Genomic DNA, 15004 nt, shown 5'->3' with positions numbered 1-15004 from the left:
TGACGGGATTGTTCCTCTTAAAAAGTTCTAAAAAATATATTATAAAACAAAGTCCCCCGCTGCATCTGTCTGCCTGAACGTGTTAAACTCAAAAACTACCCAACATATTAAGAGGAAATTTGTTATGGAGACAGTTTGGGACCCTGGGAAGAACATAGGCTCCCGGGAAACTACTACTTTTATAACGGTAAACTTTAGCCTGAAAAACTTTATAACGCGAGCGGAGCCGCGGGCAAAAGCTAGTAATTAATAGTCAGAGAATGCATTTATTATTTTGTAATGTTAATGGTGCTAAGCTATAGATAAGATGAATAATTATTTCTTTATTTATTTTGTTTGTACAAGATTTATTAGAATTATATTATAGTTTGCAAAATGATCGTGTTTTATCTATTTGTTGGTTTTATTTCCTATCATGTCAACACAAGTAAGGGTGCTTTCCGTAGACAAACATCCATCGTATTAAAAATATAGCACTCTACCAATATTCATGTATCGACAGTAGACAACAGCATTTATATGCATTGTCGTGACTTTAGAGAACATGAACTGTGGACGAACAAAGGTATGTGGCCTCTATGCGAAGTAGGTCTTGCTACTTCTAGCACGACGCAATTTAATATCATATCTGATGAATTTATCGACAAGTCGAAAGGATGGTGTAGAGTCAAATCATTATCTTAGAGAAAAAAGTAAGCAATATCCACTTTTTACATCATACTACTAACTGTTATAGCAAAAAGTTTAGAGTAAAAAGAGGAAAATAAAACATCAAAAACAATATTTTTTACACAATGTATTTTCAAACTCAAGTATACGAAAATGTTTCATTTTTCCTTATAGATAACCCGGTTACATAAAACGGTAAATCTGTGGTTATTTCATCTGAATATTTTTTTTAGTACTTATTTTGGTGAACACAAACTTATTAAAATATAATAACCAGGCAATGTGTGGTTTTGATACAACGTGATATGGTCTTAATAGAAAGTCAAGATTTATAGATTTGTGCATACACGAGAAATCCAAAATAACCCAGATCTAAAATCCGAGAAATCTCGATGTAAATATCTTTAACTGGGAAAAGTTATGGTGAAATACATGCCATAGTCGCCCAATTGCGTAACGATTTAGAATCATCCGGTTTATATTTAGAAGATATTCAGTGATAAATCTATAGACTTTCAAAAGGCGATAGGCCAATTATGGCAACATCGAGATTTAAGAAAAAACAATGTCCAGATGATCTGTTTTAGTGAAAATTTTCAAGTATCATAAAAGACTTTTTAAGTCCGGATAGGAATGTAACCTACGCAGAGGAAAAAGGATTAATACCGGACTAATGAAGAAACTTCATATCACTTTGTACCAATTATACATGACCAATAATGGAAATTTTTACTATAAAATGTAGACAGAATAGACTCACAGATCTTTGGTAGTTATTACTAATAAGATTTTAGACGTATATTTCGTATTTGGACTGATCAGCTGTTGGTGCCCTGAGTGAACACTCGGTCTAGTGCAGTTCTTGACATAAGGCAGTAGTTTAGAGAGAGAGTATGTCGACGTGTCGGTTATTGTTAAATACCCATTTTAATATCGAAGCCATTTGCCAAGAGATGTTCGTTTACGTATTTTTTGGTCCTAAATAAGACTGAACATTATGCTCACAATCAAACAAATTGAAGGACAAAAATTTAATCAAGGAATGTTATTAGTTTTATAGATTTATTTAGGTAAGCCGAATGTCCAGCTCGAAGGACCAAATAGAAAAAAAAACAAAACGAAAATAATGTGGCTGTAGACATTGCACTCGTATTTAGAGAGCTTGACACACAATATTAGCTTAAAATATGTGAATACTACAAATAAGTATTAATATACGTCTAAGTTCTTACGTTACGCCTTCTATGCTTATAAGATTTACAACACAAACAATATTTACCTAAGTATATTTAATTAAGTACCGCACGTAAATTACGAAATAAAATCTTAACTACTGATATATTTTGATTTAGGATTGGAATAGGAACGTTAACTAAGGTCACTGGAGTGTTTTCACTAATGTAGTGAGGTTATAATGGCAGGTAATGACTATAGGATTGTTTGATATTTTTATTTAAAGATTTATTATATAATAATGTATTTAATTTAGGTATTCCATGTTCAGAGCTAGGTTTATGTGAAATTTTTGGACGATTTAACGTGTATAAAAATGTTACGTGTAAACATGTACAAATCATTATATACGAACAGCCGAAATTGCCTTAGTATTAGGTCTTAAATTTATAAGATAACATGTTACTATTTGTTATACTAGTATGGTATTTGAAGAATCTATTTACTAATTAAATGGAATTTACTTTTCGAGACTTAACGCAGTTTATATTGCTGTAAACTAATAGAATACGGATCCGACGCAGTTATTGTGATATGCATCACCTATAGATGGCGCTATACACAATTTCAATAGTAAGTATTGCTAACTAATGTCACTTTATACTGTACATACTTATACACTATATGTATATATGTTGGCGAGATCATGTGTCATTGATCTCTGTGGCGTGAGATTTGGCCGCACTCCTGCAAAGCAGAGGAGTCCTGTTTTGTTCGTCACATATGACTATTTCAGTAATTTCGTCGGTGCGAAGAGAGTCGTAGTTTGGCGGCGGCGTCTGTCCTTTTCCGTGACCATTGATAAGTGGCAGTGGTATTTGGCCGGTAACATCTGGAAATATTTTTTTTAATGTAAATTCAATTTACAGTCGATTTTAAATGTATCCGATAAAAGTTATCCATCGAATAACTGTAACCCGACTGAATGTAAAAGTGAACGACATTAATGTAAATGACATTCTTAACTTGTTTACATTTTATTTTATCTAATTACTAACTTTTATTTTTTCATCATGAAATTAACCTAAGAATTGTTTTGCTAGGGTTATTTTGCACTTTTTTTTTTCTTCGTATGACATATTGTATAATGTTATTTCTTGCTGTAATTGAATTCTGCTCGAAGACATTTTTATTACCAAACGCGAATAACCCGCTTTCTTCTCCTTAAAGTTAGTATTATCGCTGTTCATACAAACATTAACAATCAGTTGACTTATTTTCTCGCTTTCGTCAGCATACGAACAAACTTCAATAGGTCATCAAATGTGACCGCAGCTTAATATAACTTACTTTGCAATGTAGATTCTAACTCATTGTTAGACAGCACCACAACGACGCTGGACCCTGAGTTGCTGAACACAGAGGCCACGTTGGCCCGAGGCGAGAGCAATATCAGCGGCTGACCGCGAGATGAGAGAGAGCTTGACAATGCGCACATGCCTTTAGCCGCTGTGAAGTCCGCGCCTGAAATAACACAAAGTATATTATTTGAACACAGCGAGTTCGAGGACTTAGATGACTTATAATTTTTTATGACCTTTTAAATATATATTTTAATTATTTTTTGAAGGTTTTTTTGTTCTGGAAGGTCAAAGTGTCGTATACGGTTGGTTCGTCGGATTTTATACCATATGTACGTTGTTCAATATCCAATAAAGTAAAAAAATCATCCATTGTGGTACCCTCAACAATTTTCCTACCTTAACCCATTACATTTTGTTAGAACTACAAATTATAAATAAGTATACAAAAAAGAGATGCTAGTGGACTATTATAGTATTTGCTATGTGATATTTTTTCGTTTAATAAAAAAAACTGCTTATTACTAATTAAAATTTGGACTATGTTATAGCTTACCTAGCACATATCTGCAGTCTATAACGACTGGCATACTGCATCCGCCTTGTTTTTTCGCAGCTCTTTCGACATACTGACGTATGTATTCCACTCCAGGGAAATAGAGACTATTTCCCACGGTCACCATTAAGTAGTTGAGGCCCGATGGGTTCTGAAAGAAATATGTGACAATCTTATGTACAATATGGTTACAGGCCGGCATAATTGTGTCGACTGTCGAGGGGTAATCTTCTTTCATCAGTTGTCATCATGACATTATAGTGGATGGACCCTACTCTACTTACAATGAGGTGCATCGGGGTTACTATTTCGTACTCGTATAAAAAAAAATCGAGTGTACCCTTGATTTAGGTCCTGAGCATAGACGAATAGTCATGGATACGAAAATGTACAAAGCTTAGTCGGGTGTATTCGTTGCTCAAAATTCATAGTCATATTTATTCGCCAGTAGTCTAGATGAGACATTAGAAATTTAATGTACTACATGACTTATTGTAAGTTTTTTACGTTTTTGGGATATAATTTTACAAGCAAAGATTGATATTTAAACATTCCTGCAATTTATTTAGACTATGTATACACATCTCCTTTCTTCCCTTATTTACATAATTAACTCAAAATAAAATACCCATCAATGGTTATTAATAAAAAAATAAATCATTACTTAAGGGTTCCACAATAAACCAAGAAACGAATTAATACTTTACCTATATTTAAGACTAGCTTTTGCTCGCGGCTCCGCCCGCGTTATAAAGCTTTTCAGGCTAAAGTTTTCCATTATAAAAGTAGTAGTTTCCCGGGAGCCTATGTTCTTCCCAGGGTTACAAACTGTCTCCATACCAAATTTCATCTTAATACGTTGGGTAGTTTTTGAGTTTAAGACGTTCAGGCAGACGGATGCAGCGGGGGACTTTGTTTTATAATATTTTTTTTAGAACTTTTTAAGAGGAACCATCCCGTCATACATCATTGTTGCATAACTTTAACCGTTTAGTTTACGCAAGGCACGCAACGGAAGCTCTCAAAACTAATAAATTGTCCTTGTATTTGCAACATGTTTCATTACTGCTCCTCTCCTATTGGTCATAGCGTGATGATATACAGCCTATAGCACCCCACAAATAAAGGGCTATCCAACACAAACGTATTTTTCAGTTCAAACTGGTAGTTCCTGAGATTAGCCATTACTGCTCCGCTCCTATTGGTCATAGCGTGATGATATATAACTTAGAGCACTCCACAAACAAAGGGCTATTCAACACAAAAAGAATTTTTCAGTTCGAATCGGTAGTTCCTGAGTTTAGCCATTACTGCTCCGCTCCTATTGGGTATAGCGTGATGATATATAGCCTATAGCATTCCACGAACAAAGGGCTATCCAACGCAAAAAGATTTTTTCAGTTTGGACCGGTAGTTCCTGAGATTAGCCATTACTGCTCCGCTCCTATTGGGTATAGCGTGATGATATATAGCCTATAGCAATCCACGAACAAAGGGCTATCCAACGCAAAAAGAATTTTTCAGTTTGGACCGGTAGTTCCTAAGATTAGCCATTACTGCTCCGCTCCTATTGGGTATAGCGTGATGGTATATAGCCTATAGCACTCCACGGACAAAGGGCTATCCAACGCAAAAAGAATTTTTCAGTTTGGACCGGTAGTTCCTGAGATTAGCCATTACTGCTCCGCTCCTATTGGGTATAGCGTGATGATATATAGCCTATAGCACTCCACGGACAAAGGGCTATCCAACGCAAAAAGAATTTTTCAGTTTGGACTGGTAGTTCCTGAGATTAGCGCGTTCAAACAAACAAACAAACAAACAAACAAACAAACAAACAAACAAACAAACAAACAAACAAACAAACTCTTCAGCTTTATATAATAGTATAGATACATACCGTAACAACTTCGACTTCAAGCTGCGGCCTTGCACTGGGATACAGCAGAAGAATCAGGTTGACAGCCACACCGGCCAGTATGCCTAACTCCACGCCCACTGAGAGACATAGCGCGAACGTTGCGAACGCCGGCACGAGGTCGGCGCGCCGCGACCGCCACATTGGTTTTACTACCTGCGTATCAATATTTAGGTATAAGACATAAGCCTTTGATATTGTAGTTATTGAATCCTCTCATAATGTGTATACGACTATCTAATTTGTTTATTTATATAACCAAATGAAGTTATCAAAGAGAATATTATCATCCAAAACTGTGTACAACATTGAATTCTCGTCATGCTGAAACATATCGCTGACTCACAATTACTGGGTCTTACTAATTTTTAAGTTAATTGAAAATATCAGATTTAATATTTGAATGTCGGTAAAAGTAGAAAAGACAAGTTCAAAGTTCAAGACATTCATGGTTCCCTCTTTATTTCTTTTTTGGGATTAGTGCATTTGTTACTGAAAGACAAAGAATGTTATGATAAATATATTTCAATTTGTGCAAAAGCTATAGCATAGAACCTTGTAATAGTAAGCCAGAGATATCGTAATACTAATAACACCTCGATACAACGTCAGTTAAAATGTTCAAACCAGAATACTGATGTTTGACGGCGCAAAACTACCGCAGAACACATAAAATTTATTATATCAAGAATGCTTACGAGGAGCGATGAAAATGATTAAGAAAAACTTTTATCCGAAAATATTTCACAATTAAAACATTTAACTGAATGTCTATTGAAGTACTTTTGAATAATGAATTTTAATGATTACTATTGCGTGAAGTTATTAACATGTCAAGAAATCAATAACAGGAAAAATAATTTTACGGTAGAACGCTTTTTTGGACTGTGTTTAAGTCACTCTCAATTGTGAACTTATTTATAGTGAACATAAGACGTATTGCCAGTGTTCTACAAATATAAATATATTATTATAGGAGCGGTGATAGCCTAGTTAGGACTTGAATAGACTGCCAAGACGAATGACCGCAGGTTTAAAAACCAAGGCACATACCGCTAACTATTCTTTAGTTATGTGTATCGCTTGCTTTAACAGTGAAGGAAATCATCGTGAGAATACCTGCATACATGAGAAGTTTTTTATAAGAACTTTGAGGTTATGTAAAATCTGCCAATCCGCAGTAGACCAGCGAGGTGGACTAAGCCCCAATCCCTCTCAGTAGTAGAGGCCGTACCCAACAGTGGGACAGTATATAATACTGGACTAATATCATTATATATACTATACTAGATGCTGCTTGTGGCTTCAGCCGTGTGAACAGCCTTATAAGCTATAAAAGTCTGTAAATCAGTAGCGATTCATAGGGCCATCTGTACGACCTATGAGCCATCTAGTTATTTTTATTTATAATAATAATAAATCTTTATTTGAAATAGTAATGTAGATTTGTCTAGATACAATGTTTGATGATATCTGTATTAGTTAAGTAACTATAAATTATTTCAATTGTATCTCAGGGGGCAATGTATCGGGATAATGTAGCTCAAATTATGTTATTTAATGACATGATCTACCCGTGTGCCAAATTTCACACAAATCCGTTCAGCAGTTTCTGAGTTCACTTCAGACATCCAAAAATTCGTATTAATATGAGTAGAAAATAAAATTCTTTTGCCATGCGTATAGGTACAGTGTTACATGCAAATTGTAGACTTATATTTTTATTCACCTACTATTTTTTTACAAAAGTTTGGCAAAGTGGCTTCACAACACGTGATGGTAAGCGAAGTGAAGCTCAAAGAAACTATGGACCGGCAAAAGACGGAAGCATCCCCAGACTGTCGGCACAGTCATGCCGGCTTGGATAATTGCTTCTTCACGCTCCGCTCGAAAGATCCCAAGTTATAAGAAGGAGGGTTCCCCCCTGCGTGTTCACGTATGCTGCCTGATGGTGCGGCACAAGTAACTCAAATGCGATTATTAGTAGTTGCAGCAATTAGTACAATTACAAATTATGCATACGCCAATAATTATATAATATTATTCTTTAACAAATCATGAATTGATATATTAATAATGACTGGAAATTACATTTTACGTTACATTGCCCATTTGATTACGTAAGTAGGAATCAATTCTGAATAATTAATGATTATGTAAGTATGACCCATAATTTTCTCATTCCGTTTGAGTCGTTATTTTAGTTTTTAAAGTGTTTTCTAATATTCTTTTAAAAATATATTTTTTTTTAAATTTAAGATAAGGAGATACAATTTGTTTAACCTTGTATCTTTACATAGAAAAATAATATTTATATATTTAGCCAGACAGGAATCTCGTATGTTCTAGACCGTTTGAGATAGTACCACCAGTTTGTATATATCTACTATCACTTAAAAGTATGACAATACTATTAAATTCCGGTTCGAAGGACCATAAATCGAGTGTAATTATTAGATTTTATAAGAGTTAAAAATCTAATACTTTAGCGCTAAGCGTGTCCTGCAATACACTATGTTATTCTTCAAAGTTTTTCCCTTTATTGCCTCAATTTATTAGCAATCCTGGTGCCAACTAGGCTATCGAATTCAACTTGTCTTCATTGGAAAGAAGTAACACTAGTGGTCGACCGGTAGTTGAAATTCAATTCAATAATTATTTTTTCTTCAGAAAAATAAACTTTATATATTATATGTGTTACAAATATAATTATATATTTGTAACACGTATAATATATTCATATAAATTTTATTTTTCTGCACTCTATATGAACTTTAATCATGCCTATCTCACACTCCACGATGCACGAAATGTGATTAAAAAGGGATGCAAAGTTTTTGTCTTTACATATTGATTAGATTAGACGTGTCATAGATTACACTTACCTCATATTCTATCATGAATATGACGGCGCATATGACCACCGCGGCCAGAGACGCCTTCGGTATATAGTAGAAATAAGGCGTGAGTAGACTGAGAGCTAACAGAACTAGAATACCTGTAAAGAACAAATTTATATATTGTCATTAAAAATCGTTAGTTAAGTTACAGTATACAGCTCTTTACTGTATATTTTACTTTTACTACATGCATATTTCTCGGCGTCGATAGAAAAAACAATTCATGTAAATCTATATTTACTCAAATAAAGTGACTCCAGTTTTTACAAGAACATCCGTAACATGTTTTGGAAACTTTATAAAGTAAAAATATATTCATCACACATTTCTCCCTTTCAAACTCAGGGCTGATACTGAGCAGTAAACTACCATATCACATCCGTCTCAGTCACCGAAGCCGAGATACGAGAACTAAAATAACCGGGCCAAATTAAAATGTCAGTATTACCTGTGAAAATACTGCCGAACTGCGTCGCGACACCGCTCGCGTGGTTCACCGCGCTGCGAGAGAACGAGCCTGTGATCGGCATAGCGCCCACGAACGAACCGAAAATATTCGCCAGCGATAGAGTTATTAGCTCTTGCGTCGCATCCACTGATTCGCCGCTGGCTGGAAAGATATATAATCATGTTTGATGAACTTTTATTGATTAACTAGTTGACCCGACAGACGTTGTCCCGTCTAAACTATGAATTTGCAGCGCGCATTCTGTCAATCGCTGACAGTTATTTCAAACAATTGACAGTTATATAAAATTAATATATTCGTTAAGTTTTCTTAAATTTTCTAATTTTCCGCGCAATTTTTTGATTTTTTTCTTTCATAAGAACCTTCTCCTGACAATAACAAACACAACAAAAAAAAATAGTGATATCGGTCCAGCCGTTCACGCGTGATGGCGTGACCAAGGGAAATAGGGATTCATTTTTATATATATAGATTAGCTTTTGCCTGCGGCTCCACCTTCATGAAAAGATGGTCTGGGATAATTGTTTTCCTGGGACAAAGAATAACTTATAACACTCAGGAGTAATGTAGCATCCAATTGATATTTTTTATACATGTGGCAAAGTGACCCTACTGCTTCTGATAGTAAGTGCAGTAGGGTCCAATAGAATGTCGATTGACGATAGATGATTACCCCTTGACAGTCGACACAATTATGCCGGCTTATTAATATAGTCTGAGAGAGTTTTAAAAGTTAAAAAATCGACTCCACCTTTTCTCTTCTATGTGGAAAAGTAATGAAGTCCAATGGGGGGTCTGAGCAACACTCTTATTCACATGTTGGATAAAGAATATGATCGTTTTTACAACACACTAACTAACTGACGCTTCTCGCGAGGTTTTCTAGTCTGGGCTAATTATTTCTGAAACGAACTCAGAATCTTTTGGCCACTGCGTATACATTGCCACTCGACCAAGGACGCGACACTTTCGAAAACTCGACATTGAACTTAATACAATACGCTTAAACGTAAATAAATATGTTTAATATTTCTAAAGTTTGATCAAGTTTAATATATAAGGATCAATTCATACACATTATGTCGGTTAAATATAATTTTATAGCGAAAGTATAATATGCACAGGTGAGAAAATAATCGGCTAACAAAGAAATTTGAGTTTTATAACAAATAAGATTAAAATTAAATTACGTTTTAAGATCATTTTTATTTATAAGTGACAGTTTTACTACCGAAAATATTCAAGACCTTCACTTTCAGTGAATAAAATAAGATGTGTATTTGTTTTTATTTTAAGCTATATTTCATAAGAAACATATCGCTGGCTCACTATTACAAGGTCCTATGTTATATTTGACGTGAAATTTTAATTATGTATATCACGTGATTATAAGTATTTTTAGTGAAAATTTCTTATAATCCCAGGAGATAAGTGAAAGCAGATCCATGGATTATTGTTTTTTTTTTATTTTTGCTAACACATTTTTTTAAATCTCATTTTTGCTACAGAAGTAAAATAACATAGGACCTTGTAATAGTGAGCCAGCGATGTATTGGCGTCATTTAAGATTTCATTTTGCACGACTAAACGATTTCGCTCAAATAGATATACTAGTCTCGAACGAATATTCAATTATATACCGTAATTTTATCTAAACAAAATTGTCCATAATTTAATAATTCTCGAACAAATAGAAAATAACTTCAATTACCTATAAAACGATAAAAAAACTGCACAAACAAGATTATAATCAGTCGTAACAATTCTTTAGTAAACGTAAACGACAAATGATTACCATATCAACAACTCAATTATTCGCAGTAATAATTGTTCGTGACAATAAACGGCAGATTAAATTGCCGTAAGCGTTGTAAGAAGCGGTAATTCGCGTTATCAATCGGGTAATGTTCGACGATAACTTTTGTTGTGTGTATTTTCCTGCATTTGGCTTTTGTGTTTGTTGGACTTTGGATTTTGTAACATTTGATCGGTATTTGATACCTATTATTAGGTTCGGGGTAAAATTAATAATGTAAATTGCAAAGTAATTAATAATAGTTGCAATGGCACTATTCCCGGATATACTTAGCAACTTTAGAAATTTAAATCAGAATTGAAGTTGGCAGATTTCAACATTTGAGTAAATTCAAAATTGACATTTTTTATTAAATTTGCATCGAGGTCTGATTTTTACTGCGGACACAGACCTGCTGTATATAATTAATGATTTTTTATAATTTACTATCAAATAAAACATGAATTATGATTTCTTATATTTACGCGAATTTAAATAAAACTATTGTTTGGTTTTTATCGCGATTTTTTTTATATCATTTAAAATCGCGATACAATACTGTAAATAGTTTTATTGCCAAACACGAATTATATTTATTACGTTCAAATTATTTAAAAATATATGTTTTTCATTTTTATACACAATAAATTATAAATTCTAATAAATAATATTTTCCGATATTGTCTACAAACATTAGACAGTCTACAAAATTTATGTTCCAAATTATTTTAATGAAAAACTTGTAACGCATAAATTCTAATATCGTGATAGATGGACTTATTCTGACAAATAGGCGTTCTGAATCGGTTTTGGATAAATTATTCAGTCAGAAATAAAAATTCAATAAACTAAACAATCTTCACTTAATTTTCATTCTTTATTTTATTCTTATTTACAATTTACGTTACATCGTGTAATTGGTCTAGTGACATCGTTTGACTACTGAGGTGTCCCCGCAGATTCAGGATTTGACTCGCGAACCGGTAAAAAAATGTGCGTTTTTCGGTCTATACCACCCGTTTTTATGTAAATAGAATTTTCACCCGATATGTCCTATATAAGTATAGGCCATATCGGACGAGAGGATAAGTCGACCTAGGCGGTAAGCCTTCTGTCACCTCATATGACGAAAGCGGATTCAGTAGCCTACAGCAGCTTCAGAGATAAAAAACGTGTGTTTTTTGTAGTTATTTATGTTATAGCATGTGTTGTATACCTTGATAGGGACCATACATAAATTATGTCATATATTAGGAGGAAGCGGGAGGGGCTCAACAAGCCAAAGGGGCAGGGGCCATAAGTTTCGTGTAATCATTTGGCAAAATTTTCAGTATTAACCCATTTAGCATCGGAATGTTCGCCGGGAAACATGACAGTTACATGACATTACGCGTGTCACGGAAAAATAACCTTATTATGTAGTATACAATAAGTTTATATTCCCGTGACACACGTAATGTAGCTGTCATGTTGGCCGGCAAACATTCCGCTGGTAAATGGGTTAAACACAAAAAAAAATATTAAAAAAAACTAAATATATTATATTCAATCTATGGTTATAACATATTATGTGTAAAACTGCAAATCATGTAATGTCACACCAAGGGGGTAGGGGTATCCTGCAAATGTGACTAATCATGAAATTCGTGTGACGTTATTTATGAATGCACCTTATTAGTCCAAGATAAGAAATAATAAATCTTCAAGATATTTTATGATCAAGCGACGATAGCCTAGTTGGGAACGAAACAGGACGAAAGTCTACAGGTGCAAAACTTAACATACCACTGACTTTTCGAAATTACGTGTGTATGATTTTAGATTTATTGTGAGGAAACCTACATACCTAAATATTCTACATTAGAATTTAGATATGACGTCTGCCAATCTATATTAGGCCACCGTGGTCGACTAAGGCCGAATCTCTTTCAGTGGAAGAGAAGGCCCGTGCCCAGAAGTGGGACAGTATATAATACGGGGCTGGCATTTTTACATTGTATGTAATTTTGGAAGGCAAGAATAATATTGGGAAAACTGTTCATACAAAAGAGACTTATTGTCATCTTGTAAAGTACTATACGAGTCGAGGTAATCAATCGCCTAGTCCGTTTCTAAAGAATAAGCCGAGGTATGTATTTTTGGGAAGTACCCGATTTTATAATGGTAAATAGGTTACGAATATGCAAAGTAGCGGAAAAATTGTATTCATGGACTAATTGATAAGAAACGAAACACAAAAATAATTATTTTAGTTCGCAATATATTATCAAACAGGATAAATTCAAGGCCAATTCTAGTCAACATCCCGATTCCACAAACTCTCAACGCTCTTATTGCCCTTCTTAACATCACTACGTTTTGACGTTTTATAAAAATTAGTCTCCATTTCCCTTGGTCATCGCATCACGCGTGAACGGATGGAAATATTTTGCTATTTCTTTTTATGTTGTGTTAATTATTGTCAGGAGAAGGTTCTTGTGAAAAAAAATATATAGAAAGTAGACCAGAACATTAGAAAATTTAAGGAAACTTAACTACAATATTAATTTTATATAACTGTCTGCAAATTCATAGTTAAGACGGGACAACGTCTGTAGGGTCAGCTAGTGATCCAATACGAATGTTTGCTCTATTGTAAAATTAATTCATGATACCGTATACCTCATGCAGTTATTAAGTATATTATTGATTTGTTTAATATTTCAGTGTAGTCTAATTGAAATAAATAAATAACATCACGGTGGCCGTCAGTTTACGTTACTATAAACGTATTTTCACAATTGTTGATTAATCATTATCTACTAGTTCGAGTTTATGCCAATTATAACCTGTTAAATGTATTGTACAAGTATTTATATATATCGTCGGTAAGTAAAACAAATATCTTGGTAACGCCAACGAGATATTGATACAGAGATAATAAATAGAATATACAAAAATACTGCCGTGCTAAGCTCAGAAGCGGTATCTCAAAAAAACAAAATCTTGATTTTTATGTCGTCAAATAGCTTAAGGAAATACCTATCCAATTAACTAACCTAAATAACGGTGTATTGTTTAGAACTTGTCAAAAAAAAATCTTAAAAGAGTTTCTCTATGACACTTTTACATACAAAACTATATTTACAAAACTTCGATTATCTCGAAATAAGGCTTCCTTGTCATACCGCTTTTGCGCTTAGCAAAGCAGATTGTAAAGGCATTAAATACTCACCAAAAGCTTTAGCAATAGCTACATTGCCCAACACAGCAACAATAGGCACTAAAACTATCGAAGATCCGAGATCCGAACACATTTCGGTGAATGACACTGCCCTGCCTCCATACTCCGTGTTGAAAGGCGGCAACCTTAGCGGCGGAAGACCTTCTCTGAAAGAAATAAAAACCGTATAAATAGAAATTATTTGAAAGTGAGGTTAAACCGATAAATATATAATTAACGTAACAAACGAACAATTTGATGAGTGCAATGAACTCTAATTGCACGTAAAATCTACAGTTAATTCGCCAATAAGCCAAGATATTCGCGGGCATACGTAATGAACATAAAACTACGTACGCGTGCGGTTTCGAATGAACCGCATTTAAAACAAATTCACGAAATGTATTAAAACATTTTGTTTGGGCGAAACCAAACCACAAAAGCAACATCAACCGCACTACAAACAGTCACATCAGATGTAATGGATACAAAAAAATATTAAAGAAACGTACTTTACTGTTCCTGTGAGCTTGAACGGTGATTCGGAGTGGCTCTCAAATATAAACGCGGCCAACGAACACAGAATAACTATTATAGCATTTCTTGACGTTGACAACAACCACAATGCCTTCTTAAGACCCTTTTGGCTCGCTGGCAAATTTATATCTTTCATTTTCTGAAATGAAAAAAATACTTTAGACGTGTTTATATTTCGGTGCTAGCGAGAGGATTTTAAATTGAAACCCTGAACAGGTTCTGAAATAACTGACAATAAACATGAAGCTATAAGAGATTTTGTTTAATTTCAACTTTACGGTTGTTAGCGAAATTACATAAGATACTAGTAATGGCGTACTTAAATAACGCCAATTAGAGGCGTGAGCTATTATTTCTTAAGACAATGCCCATTGAGGTTTTTTGAGTTCAAGGCGATGCGTGACTATTGATTATAACGCAAAAT

The 15004-nt window shown here is 34.1% G+C and overlaps 1 protein-coding gene across 2 annotated transcripts in view; it reads right to left on the bottom strand.

Moving 5' to 3' along the window:
* Positions 1 to 780: 780 nt before the first annotated feature.
* LOC115440391 (sodium-independent sulfate anion transporter) overlaps positions 781 to 15004 on the bottom strand; it is a 50582-nt gene continuing 36358 nt past the window's right edge. For both annotated transcript variants that reach the window (XM_030164670.2, XM_030164669.2), the window contains exons 6-13: positions 14556 to 14719; positions 14056 to 14210; positions 9026 to 9187; positions 8563 to 8675; positions 5660 to 5833; positions 3760 to 3910; positions 3193 to 3366; positions 781 to 2734 (exon numbers count right to left, since the gene is read on the bottom strand). In XM_030164670.2, coding sequence (XP_030020530.1) covers positions 2547 to 2734; positions 3193 to 3366; positions 3760 to 3910; positions 5660 to 5833; positions 8563 to 8675; positions 9026 to 9187; positions 14056 to 14210; positions 14556 to 14719 — 1281 coding nt within the window. In that variant the 3' untranslated portion in view covers positions 781 to 2546. The remainder of the gene's footprint in view (positions 2735 to 3192; positions 3367 to 3759; positions 3911 to 5659; positions 5834 to 8562; positions 8676 to 9025; positions 9188 to 14055; positions 14211 to 14555; positions 14720 to 15004) is intronic.

The sequence above is a fragment of the Manduca sexta genome, chromosome 12 (assembly GCF_014839805.1).
Source record: "Manduca sexta isolate Smith_Timp_Sample1 chromosome 12, JHU_Msex_v1.0, whole genome shotgun sequence".
In the NCBI taxonomy this organism is placed as follows: domain Eukaryota; kingdom Metazoa; phylum Arthropoda; class Insecta; order Lepidoptera; family Sphingidae; genus Manduca; species Manduca sexta.
The sequence above is the reverse complement of the archived record's forward strand: the minus strand, read 5'-3'. Positions and strand labels throughout refer to the sequence as shown.